This window comes from Sciurus carolinensis, chromosome 3 (assembly GCF_902686445.1).
Source record: "Sciurus carolinensis chromosome 3, mSciCar1.2, whole genome shotgun sequence".
NCBI lineage: Eukaryota > Metazoa > Chordata > Mammalia > Rodentia > Sciuridae > Sciurus > Sciurus carolinensis.
The window spans coordinates 34,187,663-34,210,880 of record NC_062215.1 but is presented as its reverse complement, the minus strand read 5'-3'; the positions used below and the strand labels follow the sequence as shown (position 1 = coordinate 34,210,880).

At 34.2% G+C, this 23,218-nt stretch overlaps 1 protein-coding gene and 1 non-coding gene across 2 annotated transcripts in view; both read right to left on the bottom strand.

The window, feature by feature from the left end:
- Positions 1-23,218, bottom strand: part of Vmp1 (vacuole membrane protein 1) — a 110,970-nt gene that overhangs the window by 78,239 nt on the left and 9,513 nt on the right. Inside the window, 7 exon segments of the mRNA XM_047545289.1 lie at positions 5,264-5,292; positions 5,295-5,376; positions 7,430-7,467; positions 7,470-7,499; positions 7,502-7,515; positions 8,486-8,621; positions 10,301-10,402. Coding sequence (XP_047401245.1) covers positions 5,264-5,292; positions 5,295-5,376; positions 7,430-7,467; positions 7,470-7,499; positions 7,502-7,515; positions 8,486-8,621; positions 10,301-10,376 — 405 coding nt within the window. The 5' untranslated portion in view covers positions 10,377-10,402.
- On the bottom strand, positions 1,062-1,135 carry Trnaa-ugc (transfer RNA alanine (anticodon UGC)). The gene has a single exon. It is a non-coding gene; the product is annotated as a tRNA-Ala (tRNA).

Genomic DNA, 23,218 nt, shown 5'->3' with positions numbered 1-23,218 from the left:
AAGGGCTCTACCACTGAGCCACAACCCCAGCCCCTCTAGTTTTGTTTCTGATGAAATTAATTTATGTCCTTATATATCTGATTACTTTTGCTTGAGTATATATGAAAATGGATGATTTTATTCTCCTCCAGACTTTGCGTTTAGTGAGTGGCTGGGCCATTAGCAATTCTAAGCAGATAGTAAGATTATTTAAAAATGAGCTTCAGTATTTACTAGGGCTGATTTATGTATAGTTCATCCTTTCTTTTAATGTGTAATCCAAATCCTATAAGGTTTATCAGGGCCTGTCCCTGGCTGGCCTCTCTTCTCAGTATCCTCTTTGACCTAGATATTTGGTCTTGGAATTCTTCTACTCTCTTCCAAATCTATGATGTCTTTAAAAATATATTTAAAATTTTATCCACCTTTTCAGGTACATATTATTCCCATTTAAATTGAATAAATTGAGGTTTAAAAGTTAAAGAAATAAGTCAACTATCACACAGCTAATAATAATCGAGTAGACATTCAAATACTGTTATCTGTATCTACATGCTCCATTTCCTCTCATAATGGAAATGAAAGATTTTAGTTTAATAACAAAAATACTTTTGATCACTTGTATATTCTTGATTAAAGAAAATGATGCAATTAAAGTTAGTCAGTTTGGCATTATACCTGAGTACAGGCAGGCTGCGTTATGTTCTCTGTGGAAGACATAACTCACAATAGAAAAACACATTACAATAGAAAAAAGACTGATAGTTGCTGAACTAATTAATGAATGTGGAAAAATATTAAGTAAACATTTTCACTCACATGTATTAACTGGTCTGATGTACGTAAAATTTGTAGGATTTTTTTTTTTAAATATCTTTTTAGTTGTAGATGGATGTAATACCTTCATTTTATTTACTTGTTTTATGTGGTGCTGAGGATCGAAACCAGTGCCTTGCGTGTGCCAGATAAGTGCTCTACCACTGAGCTACAACCCCAGCCCTGTAGGCTTGAAGTATAGAAATTAATAGAATATGTCTCCTAGCTAAGCAGAGTCATTTGATGGTTTGATTTTTTTTTTTTTTTTGCGGTGCTGGGGATTGAACCCAGGGCCTTGTGCTTGCAAGGCAAACACTCTACCAACTGAGCCACATCCCCAGCCCTGATGGTTTGATTTTTGAGTGAAGTTACTCTAACAACATACATTTATACAGAAAAGAACCTGCAAATAAAGTATAGTATATTGGTAATATTAGCAGTGCCACCTAGTGGTAGCCAAATAGGAAAAGAATTTCTAAAACAATAGTTTTTAATCTTTTACTGATTATAGTCTCTTTGGAAAATCTGAAGAATATCACAGGTCCTTTTCTGTCAGAAAAATGCTTATTTGCACAGACATACAATAACAATTATAGTGTTTGGGGGAATTAGCAGTCTTCCTGAAGTCATTTGCTGACCATTAATATTAAGAGAACAATCCAACTTATCTAGCAGTCCAACTAACTACCCTGGAGCAATGGGGAGAAGAAATCCGTTTGCTTTCCTTTGTCTCTTCCTTTCTGCCTATCGACCTCTATTCAGGCATAAACAACATCTGACTTTTCATTTCTGGCTAGTATCTGGTCTCTTTCAAACAGATTATGCTGTCTTCAAATCAACTGACAAAATTTGATGGTAGTCCAAACTAGTTATTTTTCCCCAGTTGATTTTCATGAAATTTTATGTGGCTCAAACAAATTCTCTTCCCTGTAATGTTCAAAGAAGTGATGAGGACTTCCGGGATATCTGAATTTCAAGTTACAAACTTTCAATTATACCTTTAAATATAAATGGTGGCACTCATCTGTAATCCCAGCAACTTGGGAGGCTGAGGCAGGAGGACCTCAAATTTGAGGCCAGCCTCAGCAACTTAGTGAGACCCTGTCTAAAAATAAAAAAGACTAGGGATGCAGCTCAGTGATAAAGCACCCATATTCAATTTCCAATCCCCAATTTTTTTTTTTAAAATTAAAAAATAGAAACAAGTGAACTTTTAATGATAAAGTGAAAAATCGAGATGTTTACATTTTAAAATTTTGAAAAATCAAAGCCATTATATAAATAAATGAAGTTTAACAGATTACTTCCCAATTCTATATACTTAAATATTTTTGTTTGTGCTTTATTGGCTTTTGATCTACTGCTGATTGCTGTAGTCTAAAAAAGTGTGTGTTTTTTTACAAAATCCAACACTGATTCATGATTTAAACAAACAACAACAACAAAAAAACACTTCTCAGCACACTAGGAATAGAGATGCCCTTCTTCAACTTGATTAAAGACATCTATAAAAACCTACACCTAACATAGGTTAACATACTTTAGGGTGAGAAAGTAGAAGCTCCCCTCTTAGGATGAGAACAATGCAAGATGTCCCTCTCATAACTCCTATTCAATATTGTATTGGAAACTGAACTAATACAGCAAAATAAGAAATGGGAATAAAGATTACACAGACTAAGAAGGAAGAAATAAAACTGTCTTTGTAGAGGATGACTGTCTACATAGGAAAACCCTAAACAACTGTCAAAAAAGTCTTGAAACTCTTACATGATTATAACAAGGTTGCAAGATAAAAGGTTAATATATGAAGGGACAAACTTTTCTGTACCAGCAATTCATATGCATGCTCTACCGATCATACTTTTAGGAACTGACACAAATGAGTTAAAAAATCATTCCAGGGCTGGGCATATAGCTCAGTTGGTAGAGTGCTTGCCTTGCAAGCACAAGGCCCTGGGTTCAATCCCCAGCACCGCAAAAAAAAAAAAAAAAAAAAAAAACATTCAACATTCCAAACAAAAACTTGCACACAAACATTTATAGCAGCTTATTCATAATTGCAAAAACTTGGAAATAACCAAGATGTTTCCAATAACTAAATGGATAAACAATTGTGGTAATACATTCACAAAATGGAATAATAGTAATAAAAGAAATGAGGTATTAAGTCACGAAAAAAACACTGCAAAATCTTAACTGCATATTGCTAGAGGTTTGGAGATGGGGTGAGAGTATGGAGGAGGGTAGAATAAACAGGTGGAACACAGGACATTTTTCGGGCAGTGAAACTATTCTATGTGAAACTATTCTATATGATACTACATATATACATAACATTATGCATTATTAAAAGCCATAAACTGTAAACACAGTGAACCTTAATATAAACTATGGGTTTTTAGTTAATAATGTATCAATCTATCACCCACACAATAGGCAGAATTAAATATCCATAAAAAACAGATTTGGTTATTTTATATATACTTTATTTTAGGACATTTAAAAGAATCCTAAATGCTACTCACAGAAAAATGCTACTGATAAAAGAACAATAAAAAAAATTCGGGGCTGAGGCTGTAGCTCAGTGGTAGAGCACTTGCTTCAAACAGATGAGGCACTGGGTTTGATCCTTAGCACCACATAAAAATAAATGAATAAAGATACTGTGTCCATCTACAACTAAAAAAAAATTTTTAAAAGATTCAGTTTATCTAATAATGATAAAAGTAATTCAATCCATCCTGGACCTCAGTTTATTATCAGCACTGATAATACCACAAAACTTTTATATGTAGTTTTTCATGCATGCGACACAAGCTCTGTATCACTGAGTCACATCCCCAGCCCTAATATGAGTTTCTTAATCTGGTTTTCCCAAGAAATCTCAGGACAGGTGGAGATAAGGACAGAAAGGCATCCTGAAAGCTGCCATTTCTTCTTTTCCCTTCTCCCTCAACTTCTTTTAAAAATGAATGTTATGCTACTAAGGATGTAGTAGTTATTAGAAAAATAGTGATATGGATTACTTTTCTAGGATTTATGTACATATTTCAGTTAAAAGCAGCAAGCAAACATGAACATAATTCTAAAATTTCAAGTTTTATTTTTTTTAAAGATGGGGTCTTGGCATTTTGTGGAGGCTGGCCTCAAACTCAAGAGCAACCTCCCTTAGCCTCTGAGTACTTGTGATTATAGGTGTGCAGTGCTGCACCTGACTTAAAATTCCAAGTTTTAAACTCCCATAGACTTGGAGAAATTATTATTATAGATAAATTTCTAATGTGTCTTCAGATTATTAATTCAGCACTCTTCTAAATGAAGCAGACAATTATTCCTTAACACTTATCATACCTGCTATGATAAATTCATTATAGTTATAGAGATTGCATTTGTTTGTAGTGATGAATTTTATTCAGTAATCAGTTTCACTGTGACACTCTTTCACTCATTTTTCCCCAATGAAGATCAAACTATTTACAAATATGGAACTGTTTTCAATTTATTATTCAGGGACAGGAAAAGAGTGAAACAAGCAAGGCATCTAGGGCACAAAACTTAATGAGGTAAAAATTTAATGAGGTATTTACTCATCAACCCTGTACTTGCATGACCCTGAGAGTGTCTATTTATATCGTGCCCTAGGAGTTGGGGATATATAGTTCAGTGGTAGAGCGCTTGCCTGGCACATCCAAGGCCTGGGTTCTATCCCCAGCACCACATGAATGAATGAATAGATGGATGGATGAATGGACAGACAGAAAGATGAATAGATGAATAAATGGATAAATGAATAAATGTGTGCCTCAGGTGTCTTGCTGACCCTTTCTCCCTAGTCCTACTCTGATATTATTTTGGCATATTTGTGAATGATAAGAAAAACTTACTTTACTCTGTTTTATTTCAATTAGAAAAGATTTTTTTCAGAAGGGGCACTTTTATATTTTGGTTAAAAGGGTTTAAAAAAGCATTTAGTTTTATATATGTAATACTTCATCAATTATATTCAATAAAAATATTAAAATAATATCTAAGTGTGTATATGGTGTTTAAGGACATGAGGGAAGACATCATCTCTCTGTTGCTGATTAATACAGAGAGTAAACTGTACAAATTCATCTTAATCTTACATGGATATTAACTTCAAGTATTAAAGCAACAATTAATTGTGTGAACATGAGAATCATTATTCTAAAATCTAGAAGAAATAAAATCGTCTGGCTGACTTAATTTAAATAATAGCATTACTGGCTTAATGTTTTGTTTTTTTTTTTTCTCTTTTTAAATTCCTGACTCAAAAGGAAACTCAAAACAAAATTCAAATCAATCTTTAAGCACTGATTCAAGGATAAAAATGCTAACAAAACACCAAGGTAATACAAATCTTAGAACATTTAACTTCTGAAAGAAAAGTACCAATAAAAAGAAAATTTTCTTTCGTCTTTGCTCATTAAAAAGTTATTCTTACCAGATAAAGCAGAAAGGTGTGCAGTCCTTTCCAAGTCCAACAGAAGACAAAATTCCCAAGCCTATCCAGTAGGCATACAAAAGAAATTGTTTCTCTATACGTTGCACATACTGAAAAACGAAAGAGATGAGGTGAAAACTCTGAATTCTTGATACAGAAATGTGTATATATAAACTACCACCACAATGAAACAAACCAACTAAATTAAGTTTCAATTAGGAAGAAAATAGTAAAACAAAAAACTCTTCAGAGGCCTAATTTCTTTAGTATGCAATAGCTAAGATGACAAAAATTGCACCCAACTGGAATAAAGCTCTTACTTCTAACATGGTCTTACTATTGAGAGGACAAAGGAAAAGCAAACTACTATATACGATAAGAATTTTAAAGCTATTGAAAACTTACAAAACTTAAAGAAAGCAATAATACACAGTGGTAAAAAGGAGGCATTATATTTGTGAATAGAATACAGTCTTGATTATCCAAGTTAATAATGGGGATAATAAAAATTTTGTATATTAAAGATCAGGATGCTGCCCCGCCCCAACCTTTTTTCCCCTTTTTGTTGTACTAGGGATTGAATCCAGGACCTTGCACATGCTAGTCAAGCACTCTATCAGTGAACTACATTCCTAGTCCTTTATCATTTTTAATTTGAGACAGGGTATCACTAAGTTGTCCAGGTTGACCTTGAACTTGGGATTCTTTTGCCTGAGCCTCCCTACTCACTGGGATTATAGGTCTGTACTATCATGCCTGGCCTATGATGCTTTCCAAAAAAGAACAAAATAAAGTCCAGTGGGAGACAGATTTGTTGAAAGAATTCCAAACTTGTTTCTAGAGAAATCTCTCCATTTTTGGCAAGTTAAGTTAGCAAGTTAGTCTACCGCAAAGATTAAATATTATTTAAAGAAATGTATTTAAAACTATTAAAACTCCTGAGATTAGAAGTAAAACGGTTTTAAAGTATGAACGATTCTATTTTAGAACCATTTCCTATTGGAACAACGTTTTATTATTTTAATGTCCTGTTTTCTCATGGGTAATTTACCTGCACGCCAGAGGCTAAAGAATCTGTCTTTCCAAATAAAACCTAAAAACTTTCTTTTCTTCTTTCTTTCTTTTTTTTTCCCTCTTATTTTTTTGTTACTAGGGATTGAACCAGTGGCACTTAACTGCTGAGCCACATCCCTAGTCCTTTCCTTTTTATTTCTTAAAATTTGAGACAGGGTCTAAATTGCTTAGGGCCTTGCTAAATAGCCAAGGCTGGCTTTGAACCTGCAATCCTCCTGCCTCAGCCTTCTGAGTCGCTGGAAATACAGATATAAAACCTAACTTTCAACTTGGGACAAGGCCTGTTTGGCTGGATCATAAAAGTTTTATAGAAAACTTTAATAGAAAATATAAAAAGTTTTATAGAAGACATAAAAACTTTGGCAGAGTTAAAAGGCTTCATGCTGCTTTGATTAAACAGTCAGGGAAGTTACATTTAAATATTTAAAGGCAATAAGGAATCAGAGATACCAAACAGAATACTGACAGCCATGAAACAATATAAGAATATTTCCAGTTTATAGTCTTAAGACATTAAGATATCAATTATCGCTGGGCACTGTGGCACACACCTGTAATCCCAGCAGCTCCAGAAGCTGCGGCAGGAGGATCACAAGTTCAAAGCCAGCCCCAGCAAAAGTGATGTGCTAAGCAACTCAATGAGACCCTGTCTCTAAATAAAATACAAATAGGGCTGAGGATATGGTTCAGTGGTCAAGTGCCCCTGAGTTCCATCCCCAATACCCATTTCCCCCCAAAAAGATATTAGGTTATTAGATGAAATTAAAAATACAACTGAGGGGCTGGGGCTGGGGCCCAGTGGTAGAGTGCTTGCCTGGCATGTGTGGGGCACGGGGTTCCATCTTCAGCACCACATAAAAATATAAAAAAATAAAATAAAAAGTATTGTGTCCATTTACAACTAGATTAAAAAAAAAAAAAAAAAAAAAAAACACACACACACACACACACACACACACACCCCAAACACATAACTAAGCCTAAATGTTGAGGGCACAAATTCTATGAACCCACACTAGTCCCATTTTGAAACTTTCTGGAATTAGAAAATGTGTAAAACTAGAAATAGAACTGTTAAAATCTCCTACCGTGTTGATGTGCTCCTTCAACGTAATATGTAGCTATAAGCCAGCAAGCAGCAGTAAAAAAGAAACCACAATGCTTGACGATGCCATAATCTTAAACAAACAAACAAAAAATCTCAGTCATCTTACTTTCAGGATTCATCATTCTTAAATAATGTGTTGAAGTAGGTTTGGGTGCAGAAAGGAGTCAAGGAAAGACACTTGGCATAGAACCCAATTTCTTATCATAAACCCCATCATATCCTTTCGTTTATCTAAAGCCTGATCTTGTTTACATCCCACTTCTAATTCAAAGAGAAGCATTAGAGTAAATAGAAAGAGAAATGAAGAAAGAGCAACGAGGACCTGGTTTAGAGATGATTAGTGCTTTTAAGCAAAACATTTTACACCAGTATAATTTTGTCTTTTTTTTTTTTTTTTTTTGCTTTTAAAATGTACTTATTTTAACTTCTTCATGGAGTAGATGTTTGGGATCAAATGAGATGAAAATGTTATAAAGCGTTTTATAAATTCTAAGTACAATAAAAATGTAAGATAATAGTATGGATAACTTGGAAGGGCAAGCAAGAAAATGTTAAGATGTGTAAAGGTTCAACTTGCTCTCTATGATACTTGAAGCAAGGTTTACAAGTACTAAGCTTAAACATAGAACAAATTTTCATGGCAGAGTCCTTTCTTATTGGCTCAAACTATCAGTAAAAGTGCCACGTACCCTGAACTTTGTCCTGCTTCAGAATCAGGGTATCTAATCACACATGCCGGTTTTCTTTTGAAGGTAAAAATAATCATATTTTCAGTGTTCTCCCTTACAAGACTCAACATGAGACAGTGGGCAAGTATAGTAACCACTGAGCAAATGGATTTCATCATTTATTTTTCTTCAAACTAAATTCCCTAATCTATTTTTCTTCACATTATAGAAGAAAGAACTAAATATGTTCTTAGGATAAAATTCTAAATTTAACTAATCCACTTTGATGGAGCAGATGGCAGGGAGTAGGAGATGGTTATGCATTTCTAAAATTAGAAAATAAGGTTTGTATAAAAGTAGAAGACTCTTTACTTTGAGGTCCATTCCTTCAAGATTATAAGGATTTCCAGAGAAAAATACTGCAAGGTAACGAGTGGCTGCCTCCACAGGACAATATTCTGTCTTTCTTCTCGATCCCTCCTCTTCTTTTCATTTATTGAAGAGGGGTCTGAAAAATAGTAGCAGAAATTAATTCCTAACATTTATGCTTACTCATTTGAATCACTTAAAAAATTCATCTTCCTCCCCATCCTATATCTGAAAGATAGCACATAAAATCTCAAAAGTAGAGTTGATGGTGTAGCTCAATGGAGGCCTAGCTCATGAGAGCTCATGTGGGGCTCTGGTTCATTCCTAGCACCATCCAAAACAAAAACAACAACAAAAACCAAACGCCCCCCCACCCCCAAAAATCTAAAAAGTAGAAACAATATAATTTACATCTGGGTCATACAAGTTTAAAAAGTTTGGGTACTAAGTAAGATCAACTCTTCTCTAGAGGAGGCAACCTCTGGAACACAATTAATATGAACACAGGTAGCCCACTAAGAGTCTGTCTGAAATCCGTTAATGGAAAGCTAAGGATCGTGGTAGATTCCCATTACTTAAAGCTCAATGGCATTTCGTTTGCCTGTATATCTGCCTATCTCTTCTCTTTCAATTAATGGCAATTTTGGAGGAAATTGTTTTAACTCATGTTAGAGAGGGATGGTACAAAGTATGAGTGCTTGGAACTAAACTGGATGAAACAAAATTTATCCATGTCGCAGGTTATCACTGACGAGTTCTAGATCTTGAGAAATGGCAACTGGTCTAGACTCAATAATACCTAGGGGCTCAGAAAGGAGATGAAATATAATAGTTTCCTTTGTTTTTTTTTTTTTTTGGTGCCGGGATTTGAACCCAATGTACACTATCCATGTGTTCTACCACTGACCTACAACTTTAGACCCACAGCTGCCACTTTTAATCAGTGTTATTCAGAGAAAAACTGAGGAGAGAAAAGTGCGTGCCCTTTGCAAAGTCTCTGACCTGACAACATCTGTGATTAAGTAGTAAGACTTTTTTTTCCTTTAGTACTGGGAACTGAATCCAAAGACTTGTGGGCAAGCAAGCTACCTACCACTGATCTACATCCCCAGCCCCTGAGAGATGTAGGAACCTTTTGTAGAGGGTATCCTAAATAGTTGTACTGAAAATTCCAACCACAGAATTTGGACTAGAACTAAACATTTTGGGATGTGTCAAGTCTGGGCTAGGTGCTTCTGTCTCAGTCTATCTCCCCCCCGCCCACCCCAGGATTGGGGAATGAATCCAGGGGCAACTCTACCACTGAGATCCATCTCTAAGACTTTTTAAAATTTTTATTTTGAGACAGGGTCTCGCTAAGTTGCCCAGGCTGGCCTCAAACTTGTGATACTCCTGCCTGTTTCCTAATTGCTGGGATTACAGGCATGTCCTATAACACCTGGCCGGCTTCTGTTCCAACTAAACATTATTTCTTCAATTATTTTACTGTCAGAATAATGTACTCTTGTACATTACTAGAGTAATGGTTCACTTTCTATGAAGAACATTGTATAAACTTAGCATTATAATTCAAAGTACTTTAAATTTCATAATTTAAATGCAAACTATTTGGTTACAAGCAGGCTCTGCCATCTGCCATTTATACGATCTTGGGCAAGTTAGCTAACATTCCTATGCCTCAGTTTTCTCTTCTGGAAAATGGGGAATAACAATTACTTTTCAGGTTCATTACAAGGATTGTGTTAAAAGTTTTCAGAAGAGTTAACACTAAGTTTTCAATTAATAGGTTTCCCATTATTATCATCATCTATACTATACCTGTGAAATTTCCATTATGTTGTTCCTTGTTCATTGCTACACGTCTCTGGTCACAATTTTTTCCATTCTCTGCCATTTCATAGATCAGTAACTCTTGAGGAGCTAATAAAATAAAATCCAGCAATAAGTTATATTCTTCTGCTGCACCCAAGACTGATAAAACTGAATACAAACATCAAGGCAGTAATAACCCATTTGCATAATGTGTTTACAATTCACTTTTTACCTTTTTCAACCAAGGTTTAAACAAAATTTTAAACAATTTATATAGAAATCCTAATATAACTATGATAAAAGGTTGTAGTTTTCAATATTTTCAGATAGTTATTCCAGTGATTTCCCAGATTAAAATATGCAGGTGATTTGTTCACCAAATAAGAAAATCAAGTACTAGCACATTCAAATATTGATAAGTTATAGGTCTACATCCTTCTAATTCTTAATACCATATACACTATTTGAAATTTACCTTTTTATAATTTTTACCTTCAGGCATTTAATCTTTCACAGTACTTTCATCATTACTAGGAAAATGTATTATATCACCAAATCACAAATTTTGATACATAGATTCAAGCCCATAGATCAGTTACATATGGGCATAGAAGATAAAAAAAATTATGTTTATGATATGTAAAATGTATTCTAGTTCTATCACACCTCATACTATAGGGGAGTTTTTACTTTAAATCATTGTAATACAACATGTAAATTATTGTATGCCAAACACCAAATTGCCTGTGACCGTATCATTCATTCTTCAAGTGTTAATCAAGCAAATCTTTCTATTCAAAAAGCACCTCACTTCAGTAAAGGTTATAATGCCAAGTTCTTAGTACAATCTTAAAACTTGTTCAGATTTTTATTAAAGGCAACTGACAGTTATCAAAATTAAAACTTTTGTGCTTCAAAGGACATCTTCAAGAAAATGAAAAGACAATTCAGAGAATGGGAGAAAATAATTGTAAAGTATGTCTTTTATAAGCTTGTATCTAAAATATATAACGAAAATCAGCATACTACAGTGATGCAGCCACATCAATGTTCATAGCTATTTAATTCACAATAGCTAGGTTGTGAACCAACCAAGATGCCCTTCAATTGATGAATGGATAAAGAACTGTGGTATATATACACAATGGAATATTACTCAGCCATAAAGAAGAATGGCATTTGCTGGCAAATGGATGGAGCTGGAGAATATCATGCTACATGAAATAGGCCAAGCCCAAAAAACCAAAGGCCAATGTTTTCTCTGATAAGTGGATGACAAAATGTAATGGAGGAGGGGGTGGGGGTGTGGAGAGAAGAATGAAGGAACTTTGGATGGTGTAGAGGAAAATGGGCCTGGAGGGGGTGGGGTAAGGAAAGAGAGTAGAATGAGACAGACTGTATTATTACAAGAATGGTATGAATCTACACTGTATACAACCATAGAAATGAAAAGTTGTACCCCATTTGTGTATAATGAATCAAAATGCAGTCTGTAAAAATACAAATTTAAATAAAAAAATTAAATAAAATATGTAATGAAAGGACTGAGGACATAGTCCAGTGGAAGAGTACATGCCTTGCAAAACCAAGACCCTGGGTTCAATCCCCCACACCACAAAATTCAAACAAATAACATAAAATATATAATAAACTCATATAATTCAATAACATAAAAATCCAATTTAAAAATAGAGGATATGAATAGATATTTCTCCAAAAAAAAGATATGCCAATGGTTAATAAGCATATGAAAAAATGTCTAAGACCTTTAGAAATCAAGGAAATGCAAATTAAAACACAATGAGATACAACCTCATACCTATTAGAATTGCTATATTAAGATGGAGTTAACAAGAAGTGTTGGTGATGATGTGGAGAAATCTGAACCTCATATACTATGGGAGGAAATGTAAAACGACGTAGCTGTTTTGGAAAACAATCTGGCAGAATGTCCATAGCAACATTGTTCTGAATAGTCAAAAGGCGAATACTACCAAATGACTATCAGTCGATTAGTGGACACAAAAATGTGGTATATCTAAACAATTAAACATTACCCAGTCATAAAAAGAAATCAAGTACTAATACAAGATACAACAATGAACTTTGGAAATATGCTAAACAAACAAAGTCAGTCACAATACAATATGATTTACATTTACATGAAATGTTTAGAATAGGCATGAACACAACAGAAAGATTAGATGGAGAGAAAAGTGGAGTGGCTGTCAATGAGTTGTGAGTTTCTGGGTGGTAAAATGGTTTTAAAATTGAGTGTGGTAAACATATAACAACCACTGAATTGTATAGTTTAATTAATTAATTTAATTATTTGTCATTTTGGGGACTGAATCTAGGGCCTCATGCATGCTAGATCATTGAGTTGGTTGAGTCATATTCATGCCCTGAATTGTACAGTTTAAATGAGTGAATTGTATGCTGTGTGAATTGTTTCAATGACGCTATATACGGAAAAAAAAAAATCATCAACAGGAACTACCTAAACCTACAGATATATTCATAGGAAAAGAATGGTACACTTTTCTATGAAAACTCATTATGTCTATATTTAATAGCAGTTCCAAGCTTAAAAAGGATTCTCATGAACAACTACCCTCAAAAAATTCCTATTGTGTGAGCTGATTTAGTGACAGTTCTGAATTCAAAGTCTGATTTAGGAGTTTTAAAGGATGTTATATTAAGAAACTCAAGAAATCACTTAGTAAGATACTTGAGTAGCTTGTTTGCTCACCTATTAATTTAGCAAATTTTCCCCCAGTGTTGGGGATCAAACCCAGGGCCTCCTATATGCTAGGTAAGTGCCAGAGCTACATCCCAGCCCCTTAAATTCAGCAATAATAACTGAAGAGCCAGGTATCATGCTAGATTTAGCTGATTAAATATGATATAGAAATGGGTTTTTTAGTAGCTACTATCTTATTCCTTAACTAAACATCTAGTTATAATTATTTCTAAAATTTATGCCTCTTACAGGAAAACAAGTGAAAGACTAAAAAAATGAAACAAAGAACATACACTTATCACTGCAACAGCAGGTCTCCTCTTTTAGATGCAATCCATTTGTGGATACCTTTGTTTTGTTGCCTTTATTTCTCAATGTGCAAATAAATATATCAAAATATATTTGATCTCAGTTAAAATGCCAAGAAGTGATTATACATCAAGAAAAAAAGCATAGGTTTGAATTAACTGAAGTAAGTAGTTATAGGATTTAAAAGTTTGAAAAATCTGGATAAAATAGTGGTACCCATGTGCTGTCTTATGTTTATGTGTATACTGTGTAACTATAAATGCCAATATATCAAAAGGGTAGAAAATGTATGAAACAATAAACCTGGAAACTATCTAAACCAGAAAAACACTTCACAGCCCATGCCTCACTGCTACCATACCCATGCCAGTGCTGTTCATTCTCCTAGAGTCTCTAATGGGCACTAAAGTAAGCTTACATATGAGTAAGATGAAGAACCCGCCCTCAAGACAGACAGTCTGGTTGAAAAGCCAAGTGAACATGAGATCAATAATGATAGAACAAAATGAAATCAGTGTTTTAACAAGATTGGATGGCAAGATAATATATAATTTAAAAAGGAAGAAAATAAGTTTTAGAATTTAACAGATCTAGGTTTAAAAATGTTTTACAAGTAACTAATCAATGAACTTGGGCAAGTTGGAAATCTCTCCAAACACTGGTTCTTTATTGTAGAACAGAGATAACATGGAACATACAAAGGGTTATCGTAAATATTAAACAAAGTAATATATATAAAACACTAATATACCTCCTGACTTTTCACATGAACACAATGTACTAGTTATAATGATGAAGATGATGATGAGTAAGGAAATACAATGAGAGTTCTGAAATCAATACATTCAGAAAAAGTCTGATGGCAGCCGGGCACGGTGGCGCAGGCCTGTAATCCCAGTGGTTCAGGAGGCTGAGGCAGGAGAATGGTGAGTTAAAAGCCAGCCTCAGCAAAAGGGAGGCACTGAGCAACTCAGTGAAACCCTGTCACTAAATAAAATACAAAATAAGGCTGGAGATGTGGCTCAGTGGTCAAGTGCCCCTGAGTTCATTCCCCGGTACTACTTCCCCCCCAAAAAAGGTATGATGGCAGATCCTGCAACCCCAGTGACTCAGGATTCTGAGGCAGAAAGATCACAAATTCAAGGTCAGCCTGGGCAACATAGAATGACCCAGTTCCAAAATAAAAAATAAAAGGGCTGGGAATATAGCTCAGTAGTAGAACACCCCTGGGTTTCAATGCCCAGTTAAAAAAAAAAAAAAAAAAAAAAAAAAAAAGCAGAAGCTGAAAGTTTGATTCTACAAACTTAAGTCAAACTTCTGTAAAGATATCATCGAAAGCAAAGCAGCTCAAGCAATTACAGAACAAGAAGGACACATGCATGTGGTGTACACCTATAAACCCAGAGACTGGGGAGGCTGAGGCAGGAGGATTACAAGTTTGAGGCCAGCCACAGCAACTTAGTGAGATCCTGCCTGAAAAAAAAAAAAAAAAAAAAAAAAAAAAAAAAAGTCCATATAGTTCAGTGGAAGGGAGCTCCTGGATTCAACCTCCAATACAATATAGTAAAAAATAAGTAAACAAATAAATAAAGTGCTTTCCAGGATCCCCGCAAGAAAGATATGACAATATCTTAAAAGAGAAAATTCAGGGCTGAGAATATCTTCAGCAGTAGGGGACTAAGTTAGCACGCATGAGGCCCTGGGTTCAATCCCTAGCACCACATGCACATACAAAAAAGACAAAGTTGTTTTGTGAAAATCTTAAGATCAGAGCATCACAACAGGTTTACAAAATGAAAATCTATCCCACAAATCTGGACTTTACTAATAAAATAAACTGAGGATATGTGAAATAAACCATACAAAGGAGTTAAAGATTTTCTACCTTCCAGTTATTTAAGTAGTACTATAAAGGTTAAGGGTGTGGCTCAGTGTTAAGAGTGACTGCCTGGCATGTGTGAGGACTTGGGTTCAATATGCAACATCATACACACACACACACACACACACAACAAACTTCTATAAACACTGAATATGAAATATGAGTGGTTCATATTCAACCAACCACTGTAGGCAATATCTTTTGGAGATGAACAGCCAGCATTCATCTATATCACAGTAAGTAAAACTTAATTAATTTGGGATAGAAAGATAAACAGGGTACAAAAGGGTTTGTGTTATGAAGAAAAATTCTAAAAACTTTTATCATCCCACAAAACACTCTGAGAGCTGACCTCATTTCTTCCTATTTGCTCCTTCCCACAGTGTCATCTTTGAGAGATAAAGTTTTATCCAAAACAACGTGGGTCCATTTGAAATCACACTTATAACAATGGTATTACACAATTATTTGAAGGTTTGTTCTCAAGGTATTACAACAGGTATTTTTATTTGAGCAAATAATGTGTTCTTGTACAACATGCTTAAAAAAAAAAAACAGCTAACTGACATTTCCTTTTCTAAAATTCTCTTGGAAAACATAAAATAATAGCCTGGAATTTTATAAGAAATAAACTACAGAACTAAATTATTTTCCTTTAATCAGTCTACTTCTTCACAAATGAAATAAACTCACGAAAACAATTTTTAAAAATTTTCAGGCCATTCCAAAAGAAAGAACTAGAACACCAAGTCAAACAAGCAAAGGAAAGAACCGCTGGGGTTGTGAACACAGTTAAGTTTGTAAAGGCATTAAATTTTTTTTTTTCATTTTGACCATTGATGATTAGAACCAAATTTGAGCCAAACAACAAAATAAAAGAACCACTGGGGTTCTAAAACAGTTAAGCTTATAAAAGTATCCCACCAACACCCCATCCCCCTTTTTTTTTTTGGCATTTTAACCATCTCCAAAGGATTTTACTTTATTTCTTGCTTTTAATTCCTTTGAAAACATAATCCCATTGCCTCCTCTTCCCAGATCACACATACAGGAAAACGTGGCAAAACTGCAATGTCTCTGGAACCACTGCATTCTCTACCTTTTTGTGATACTGGGGAATGAATCCAGGGGTGGTCTGCCACTGAACTATAAGCCCTAACCCTTTTAATTTTTTTTTTTTTTTTTTTTTTATTTTAAGACAGGGTTTCACTAAGTTGCCAAAGTTGGCCTCAAACTTGAGATCCTCCTGCCTCACCTCCCCAGTATTTGGGATTATAGGTAGGTGCCACCATGCTGGCACCACCTATCTGTAAGAAAAGATCTGTCTGAGCAGCTAAACATAGCTGGAGAAAAAAAAAAATCATACAACTGTACAGTCAATTTAAATCCACTTATTCATTCAATAGTGCCCTTTAGGTGCCAGTTATTATTTGAGATGCCAAATCTCAACTTCAAGTTGATAGTTTTCTCACAACTACTTCACTCCTTGTTCTTTCTGCATTTTACCTCATTTTCTCCTTCCTCCTCAGTTGTCAACTGCTGTTTTTGTTTTTTTTTTTTTAACACAAAAGCAGAGGGAGAATTCTCCAATACTTCTACTACTAAACCTACTCAAATATTTTCACTTTCACCTGTGTCAGCTCTCTTTCTTTATAGCTATGGCACTGTCCTCTATCTCTCAAAGGCCACTGCGGGAACATACATTCTGGATATCATCCCCTCTCACATTCTCAGGGACTTAGCTCTTCAGTTCTCTTTGTATCTAGTTCTCTCTGTATCAATCTTTCCTTCTTTATTCTCACCAAAAGATAAGCATTATCTAGTACTTTCTATTTCTCAGTCCTTCACCATGCAGTTTTCAAGAGTTGCCTACATAGACTCTTCACTTCCTCATCACCAAATCTCTACTCAATCCACTGCAATGTGACTTCTGATTGAACAAATCAAAAGAAATTTGTGAGATCACTAATGACTTCGATGGTGCCAAATCCAAAGGACACATCTTACTGAGCCTCTTAATTTTACTAAAACTTTCCTTGAAATATTCTCCTGTTTTTCTACTTCTCTGGCTACTCCTTTGATAGCTCCTCCTGCTCTATTTCCTGGAGTTCCTCAAAGATTGGTCCTAGACTCCTTACTGTGCTCTTTACACTCTGTTGTAATGATGTTATCTATTCCCTCAGTCTTAAATACTGTATGTTGGGAATTGAATTCCATATTCAACTGATAAATGGGTATAAAAAATGTGGTATATCCAAAAACCGAAATATTATTTAGCCATAAAGAGAAATTGAGTACCAATACATGCTACAGCAATGATGAATTTTGAAAATAGCAGGTGTTAGTACTCAATCTACAGAATGCTTCTCTTTGCAATATTATTAGTAAATTAGTTTTGTGGTTTGTGAATCTGATTAGAAAAATTCTATACCCTCAAGTTTGTTCAGCAAAGTTTACTAATTCAAATTTCTAAAATACAAAGCTGAGGATCAGACTCTGAAATTGACATCATATCAAGTTCCACGTGTCCTAAGAGGACTTAATGGCATGGACAGTCTACTTTTTTTTTTTTAATTTATTTTTATTGTAAATAAATGGGATACATGTTGTTTGTTTGTACATGGAGTAACAGCATACCATTTGCATATTCATACATTTACATAGAGTAATGATGTTTGATTCATTCCGTTATTTTTTTCCTTCCCCCTCATCCCTCCCACCTCTCTTTTCCCTCTATTCAGTCCCTCCTTCCTCCATTCTTGCCCCCTTCCCAACCCCCATTATGTGTCATCATCCGCTTATCAGTGAGATCATTCGTCTTTTGGATTTTTGAGATTGGCTTATCTCACTTAACATGATATTCTCCAATTTCATCCATTTGCCTGCAAATGCCATAATTTTATTATTCTTATAGCTCAGTAATATTCCATTGTATATATATGCCACAGTTTCTTTATCCATTCATCAATTGAAGGGCATCTAGGTTGGTTCCACAGTCTGGCTACTGTGAATTGAGCAGCTATGAACATTGAAGTGGCTGTATCTCTGTAGTATACTGATTTTAAGTCCTTTGGGTATAGGCCAAGGAGTGGGATAGTTGCGTCAAATGGTAGGTCCATTCCAAGTTTTCTAAGGAATCTCCACACTGCTTTCCAGAGTGGCTGCACTGATTTGCAACCCCACAAGCAATGTATGAGTGTACCTTTTTCCCCACATCCTCTCCAACACCTATTGTTGCTTATATTCTTGATAATTGCCATTCTAATTGGGGTGAGATGGAATCTTAGTGTAGTTTTGATTTGCATGCTCTTATTACTAAAGATGGTGAACATCTACTTTTTATCCAGGAAATACTACATACTTTGCTACCTGTGTTCAAATTGCAAGAGTGATTACTTAATCTAATATTGACACACTATTAATCTCATTATCATCATCATTATAAAATGACCCATTTTATAGGGAAAAAGGAACAACTTGGTACCTGAAAGCTATCAATACATCCTGATTAACTTGAGGCCATATCAGGGCAAGATGCATTTTAACTATGTATTTCACTTGTATTCCACACTGAGGACTGAACTCATCCCCCTTATTCTAATTCGATTTGCCTTCCCAGTTCAAAGTAGTTTTAATTTTTTAATAGCTAAAAAAATCTGCTGGGCACAGTGGTGCATGTTTGTAATTCCAGTGCCTTGGGAGGCTGAGGCAGAGGGATTGCAAGTTCAAAGCCAACCTCTGCAACTCAGCAAGGCTCTCATCAGCTTGATGAGATCCTGTTTCAAAATAAAAATAATAGGGGTAGGGGATGTGGCTCAGTCATTAACCAGCACTGTGTTCAATCCCCAGTCCAGTCCAAAAAAAAAAAAAAAAAATTCCTTACCACCACTTAGCAGTCATGTCTCCTTGGGTAAGTAATTTAAGTTTTTACATTTGAGCATATTTGTATATTATCTCCATGACAATTTTCATGTCATCCTTAATTTTTTTTTTGTTTTACTTTGAGACTGTCAGTAATTTGGCTTCTCCACTTCAAGAAAAATAATATATAAATGCCTCACATAGTGCCTGGCACACAGCAGGCATTAATGTTAGTTTTTTCCTGTCCTGTTTATGAATGTCATGAATGCCCAAAAATAATTATACAAATACCACTCTGAGTATTCACGGATAAGCACTTGCTTTCTAAACTTCTATAATATATAAGAGTCTTCCTAACTGGTTCCCACAGCCTATGTAACAGAAGCAGTCACAGAATCAGAAAAATCTTAGTTTTTTATATTGGATTATAAAAATGAATTATTTTCATTCATCTGAACATTTTGAAAAGTACCAAAAGGACAATCTGCTAAATATTATAATGGGGTAAAAGGGCTCTAATCTATATAGTGAGGGTAATCTAAAATAATCATTTTTAAGAAGAGCTGCTTTTTATAATTCAATGAAGATAGCATCAATTTTGGGAATTTGTCATGAAATATCAGATTCCTGGATCCAGGATAAAATCCAAAGTATTCCCAGTCTGTTTAAAAGAATGAAATGTAGAAAATAAATAAATAAATAAAAATAAAAAATAAAGAATGAAATGTTCTCAGACAGGAATCTAACATATAGTCTTGATTTTCAGTGGAACTTACTTGCTGTGATAATAGATGTATGGTTTGTAAGAATGAGGCTGTTAAAATAAACTGTACATTATATGTGATGTAATTTGTGGATAAGGTGAGAAAACAAATATGACAGAAGCATAACTCAAATATCAAATAATTTTCATTGAGAACACAGATCTAGTCAAAAGAAATACTTTTAAAGGCTATACCTAGATTTTAAAAGGAGCTGAAACATTTAAAATAAAAGGTTAAAACTAAAAATATGTAGTATTTCTGTTTGTTTCTGGCAGAAATGCTTAGTAAGCACTGATAAAACCATCTTACAAAGGTTCTTTGTAGGCTGTACATCCAGTGCTAAGATTATAATACTCCATTCATTTTAAACATTAGCCACACTTGTAATGCAAAAACAATGTGAAGCTAAATTACTTAGTTCTCCAAAGCAAAACCCAAACATTTAAATATGACACAATAATAGCAACTACCTGAGTAATGTAACAGTTGTTGGAAGAGTTAACAAGGTGAAAAAAAAAAAGAAAGTAAGAGCAGTGAAACCACTGATTCTAATTTTCTTGGCAACATTGTTAAAAAATAAACCAAATATTATGCCTTTTAAAGAAAATCATCTATTCAAATGAATTCTACTTTCTCATAAAAATATTAAGTTGGCTTTCTTAATGTTAACAATGTTTTTCATATAAGACATACAAGGACAGCAATTTAAGTATGACACCTTTAGTAACCTTTCTTTCTTTCAGAAGTATCTATCCTTAATTGGATTATTTAGTACAAACAACTACTCCAAAAGAGCTACAGATTTCCTAAAAATGATTAACATTAAGAAATTATAATTTATTTTTAAAAATTGAATAAACAATCTATCTAATGTATCTTGACCAGTGAGGCTTTAGGCAGCCTCACAATGCACAAATACAATGCACAATATCAGAGTGGTTATCAGATCATATGACTTTCTGAGCCAGAAACAGTATCTATCACAAGATAGTACCAGTTAGAAAATGAATTTTCTAAGATTCGTGATGATTTGAATGGGAAAGTATGAAAAAATTCCTTGAATCTATTTGAACTTTTAAAAATCTTGGGGAATTAAGATAAATTAAAACCTCAAATCAGGATACAATTTCAAAGCATTCAAAATCTCCATAAATCTTCCAATACTGGGTCTGCAGTTAGGAGGTTACATATTTCTGGTCTAAACTGTTCCTCAACATAGTCAAGTGTAAAATAAATTCAACTTTAAAAAAATACATTCAACTTATCACAAGCTTCTAATCAATGAAAAGACCACTGTTCTAGATCAAATATGTGAGGTTTTGTTTGTTTTTCTGGTATTAGTGATTAAACCCAGGGCCTGGTGTATGCTGGGCAGGTACTCTACCATTGAGTTATCTACCTCAAGCCCCAGATCTAATTTTTAATTAAGTGAAATTTCAGGAAAAAAATCCCAATAAAGAAAGACACAACTTGGAAGACTTTAGGGTCTCTATTTATGAGGGACTGACAGGTTTTAGAGAAGGTTTCTTCATCTAAATTCCAATATGTAAAAATGTCATTTTATTGTTCTTTTTGTGAACACATGATTTTATTTTCATGGAGAAAACACACAACTTTTAAAATTACATATTGAAAATCCTGTTTTGTCATTTATTCTTAAATCCACTTATAAATGCTCAAGCAGCTTTTCATAACCAGTGCAGTCTTCACCAAAAAGATAGGGAAATAAGAGCAAGGTGAAGAACTAGGATAGGGGCTGGGGATAAAGCTCAGTTGGTAGTGCTTGCCTAGCATGCACAAGGTCCTGGGTTCAATCCCCAGCAAAAAAAAAAAAAAAAAAAAAAAAAAAAAAAAAACAACTTTATAGGGGAAGTAATACTAGAGTTGGGAGATTGTAAGACCTTGGGAATGTCACTTCATGTCCTTGATTAGACTTTTAAATAAGAATAATAAGTTCAAATTTATATAGAAATATAAAAACTTAGAACTGCCAAAACAATCTGGATAAAGGACAAAGTTGGAGGATTTGTACTAAATGCTTTAAAACTTGCTATAAAGTTATAGTAATCATGACAGTGTAGTTTTGGTAAAAAGATGAACATAGATCAGTGGAACAGAAGAGATAATACAGAAACAGACCCATATATGTAGGGACAACTAATTTCAACTAAGGTACAAGGCAATTTAATGATAAAAGGTAAGTCTTTTACACAAAAGATATAGTAGTAACTGAAGAGTCTTATTTAGAAAACCAACATTTGTCCTTCCTTATTTCTCATTATACACAATAATTAATTTGAAAGGGATTATACACCTAGAGGTAAAAAGTAAGACTGTAAAGCTTCTAGAAAAACAGGAGGAAAATCTTTGCAATCTTGTAGTAGACAAAAATTTCTTAGGCTATAAAATACATGGACATAAAAGAAAAGAACTGATAAGCTGGTCCTCATCCAAACTAGAAACTTTTGCCTTTTGAAATACATTGTTTAGGAAAAAAAAGGTAAACCACACCACGAGAGAAAATATTTGCATACTTAGACAAAACACTTACATATATACACACAATGCTATAATAATAAATGAAGGCAGTGTTATGTCAGTGTACAGGTGAACATTTGGAACTCTATATTATAGAGATGGCAAGACAGAACACTTAGTGTAAGAGAGAATATATGATAAACTATAGAGAAAAAATCAGTTATCCAGGTAAGAGAATTTGGATTCCCAAGTTTGAACCATGCAAAAAAAAAAAAAAAAAAAAAAAAAAAAAATTCAAATAGATGAAGGATTTACAAAAGTTTAAAGCAAAACTTGTAGAAAAAAAAAAAAAAAACAACTTTGTCTTAGGATAGAAAAAGATTTCTTCAGATTCACCAAAAGCTGTCCACGAATGAAAAGACTGGTAAATTGGAAAACTGAAATTAAAACTTAAATTCCTCCCAAGCATCTTAAGAAAATGAAAAGATAAACCAGAGAAACATATTACTTATAAAGGATAAGAGAGATTATATAAAGAATCAGTAATGTCAAGAAAAAGACAAATAACTATAAAACTAAAACAGGTAAATGACACAGAGGTGTGTGTGTGTGACACCTTTTTATTTTGAGACAGGGTCTCACTAAGTTGTCTAGGCTGGCCTCAAACTTGCTATCATTCTGCCTCAGCCTTCTGAGTGGCTGGGATTACAGGTGTGTATAATCCAAATGCCTGGTTTTAAGAAGAATTTTATGTATGGCTAATAATTAAGATATCTACCCTGCCCTCACTGAAATCAAATAATATAAATCAAGATCACAATGAGGGGCTGAGGAGGTGGCTAGCAGTATAGCACTTGCCCAGCACGTGTGAGGCCTTGGGTTAAAGA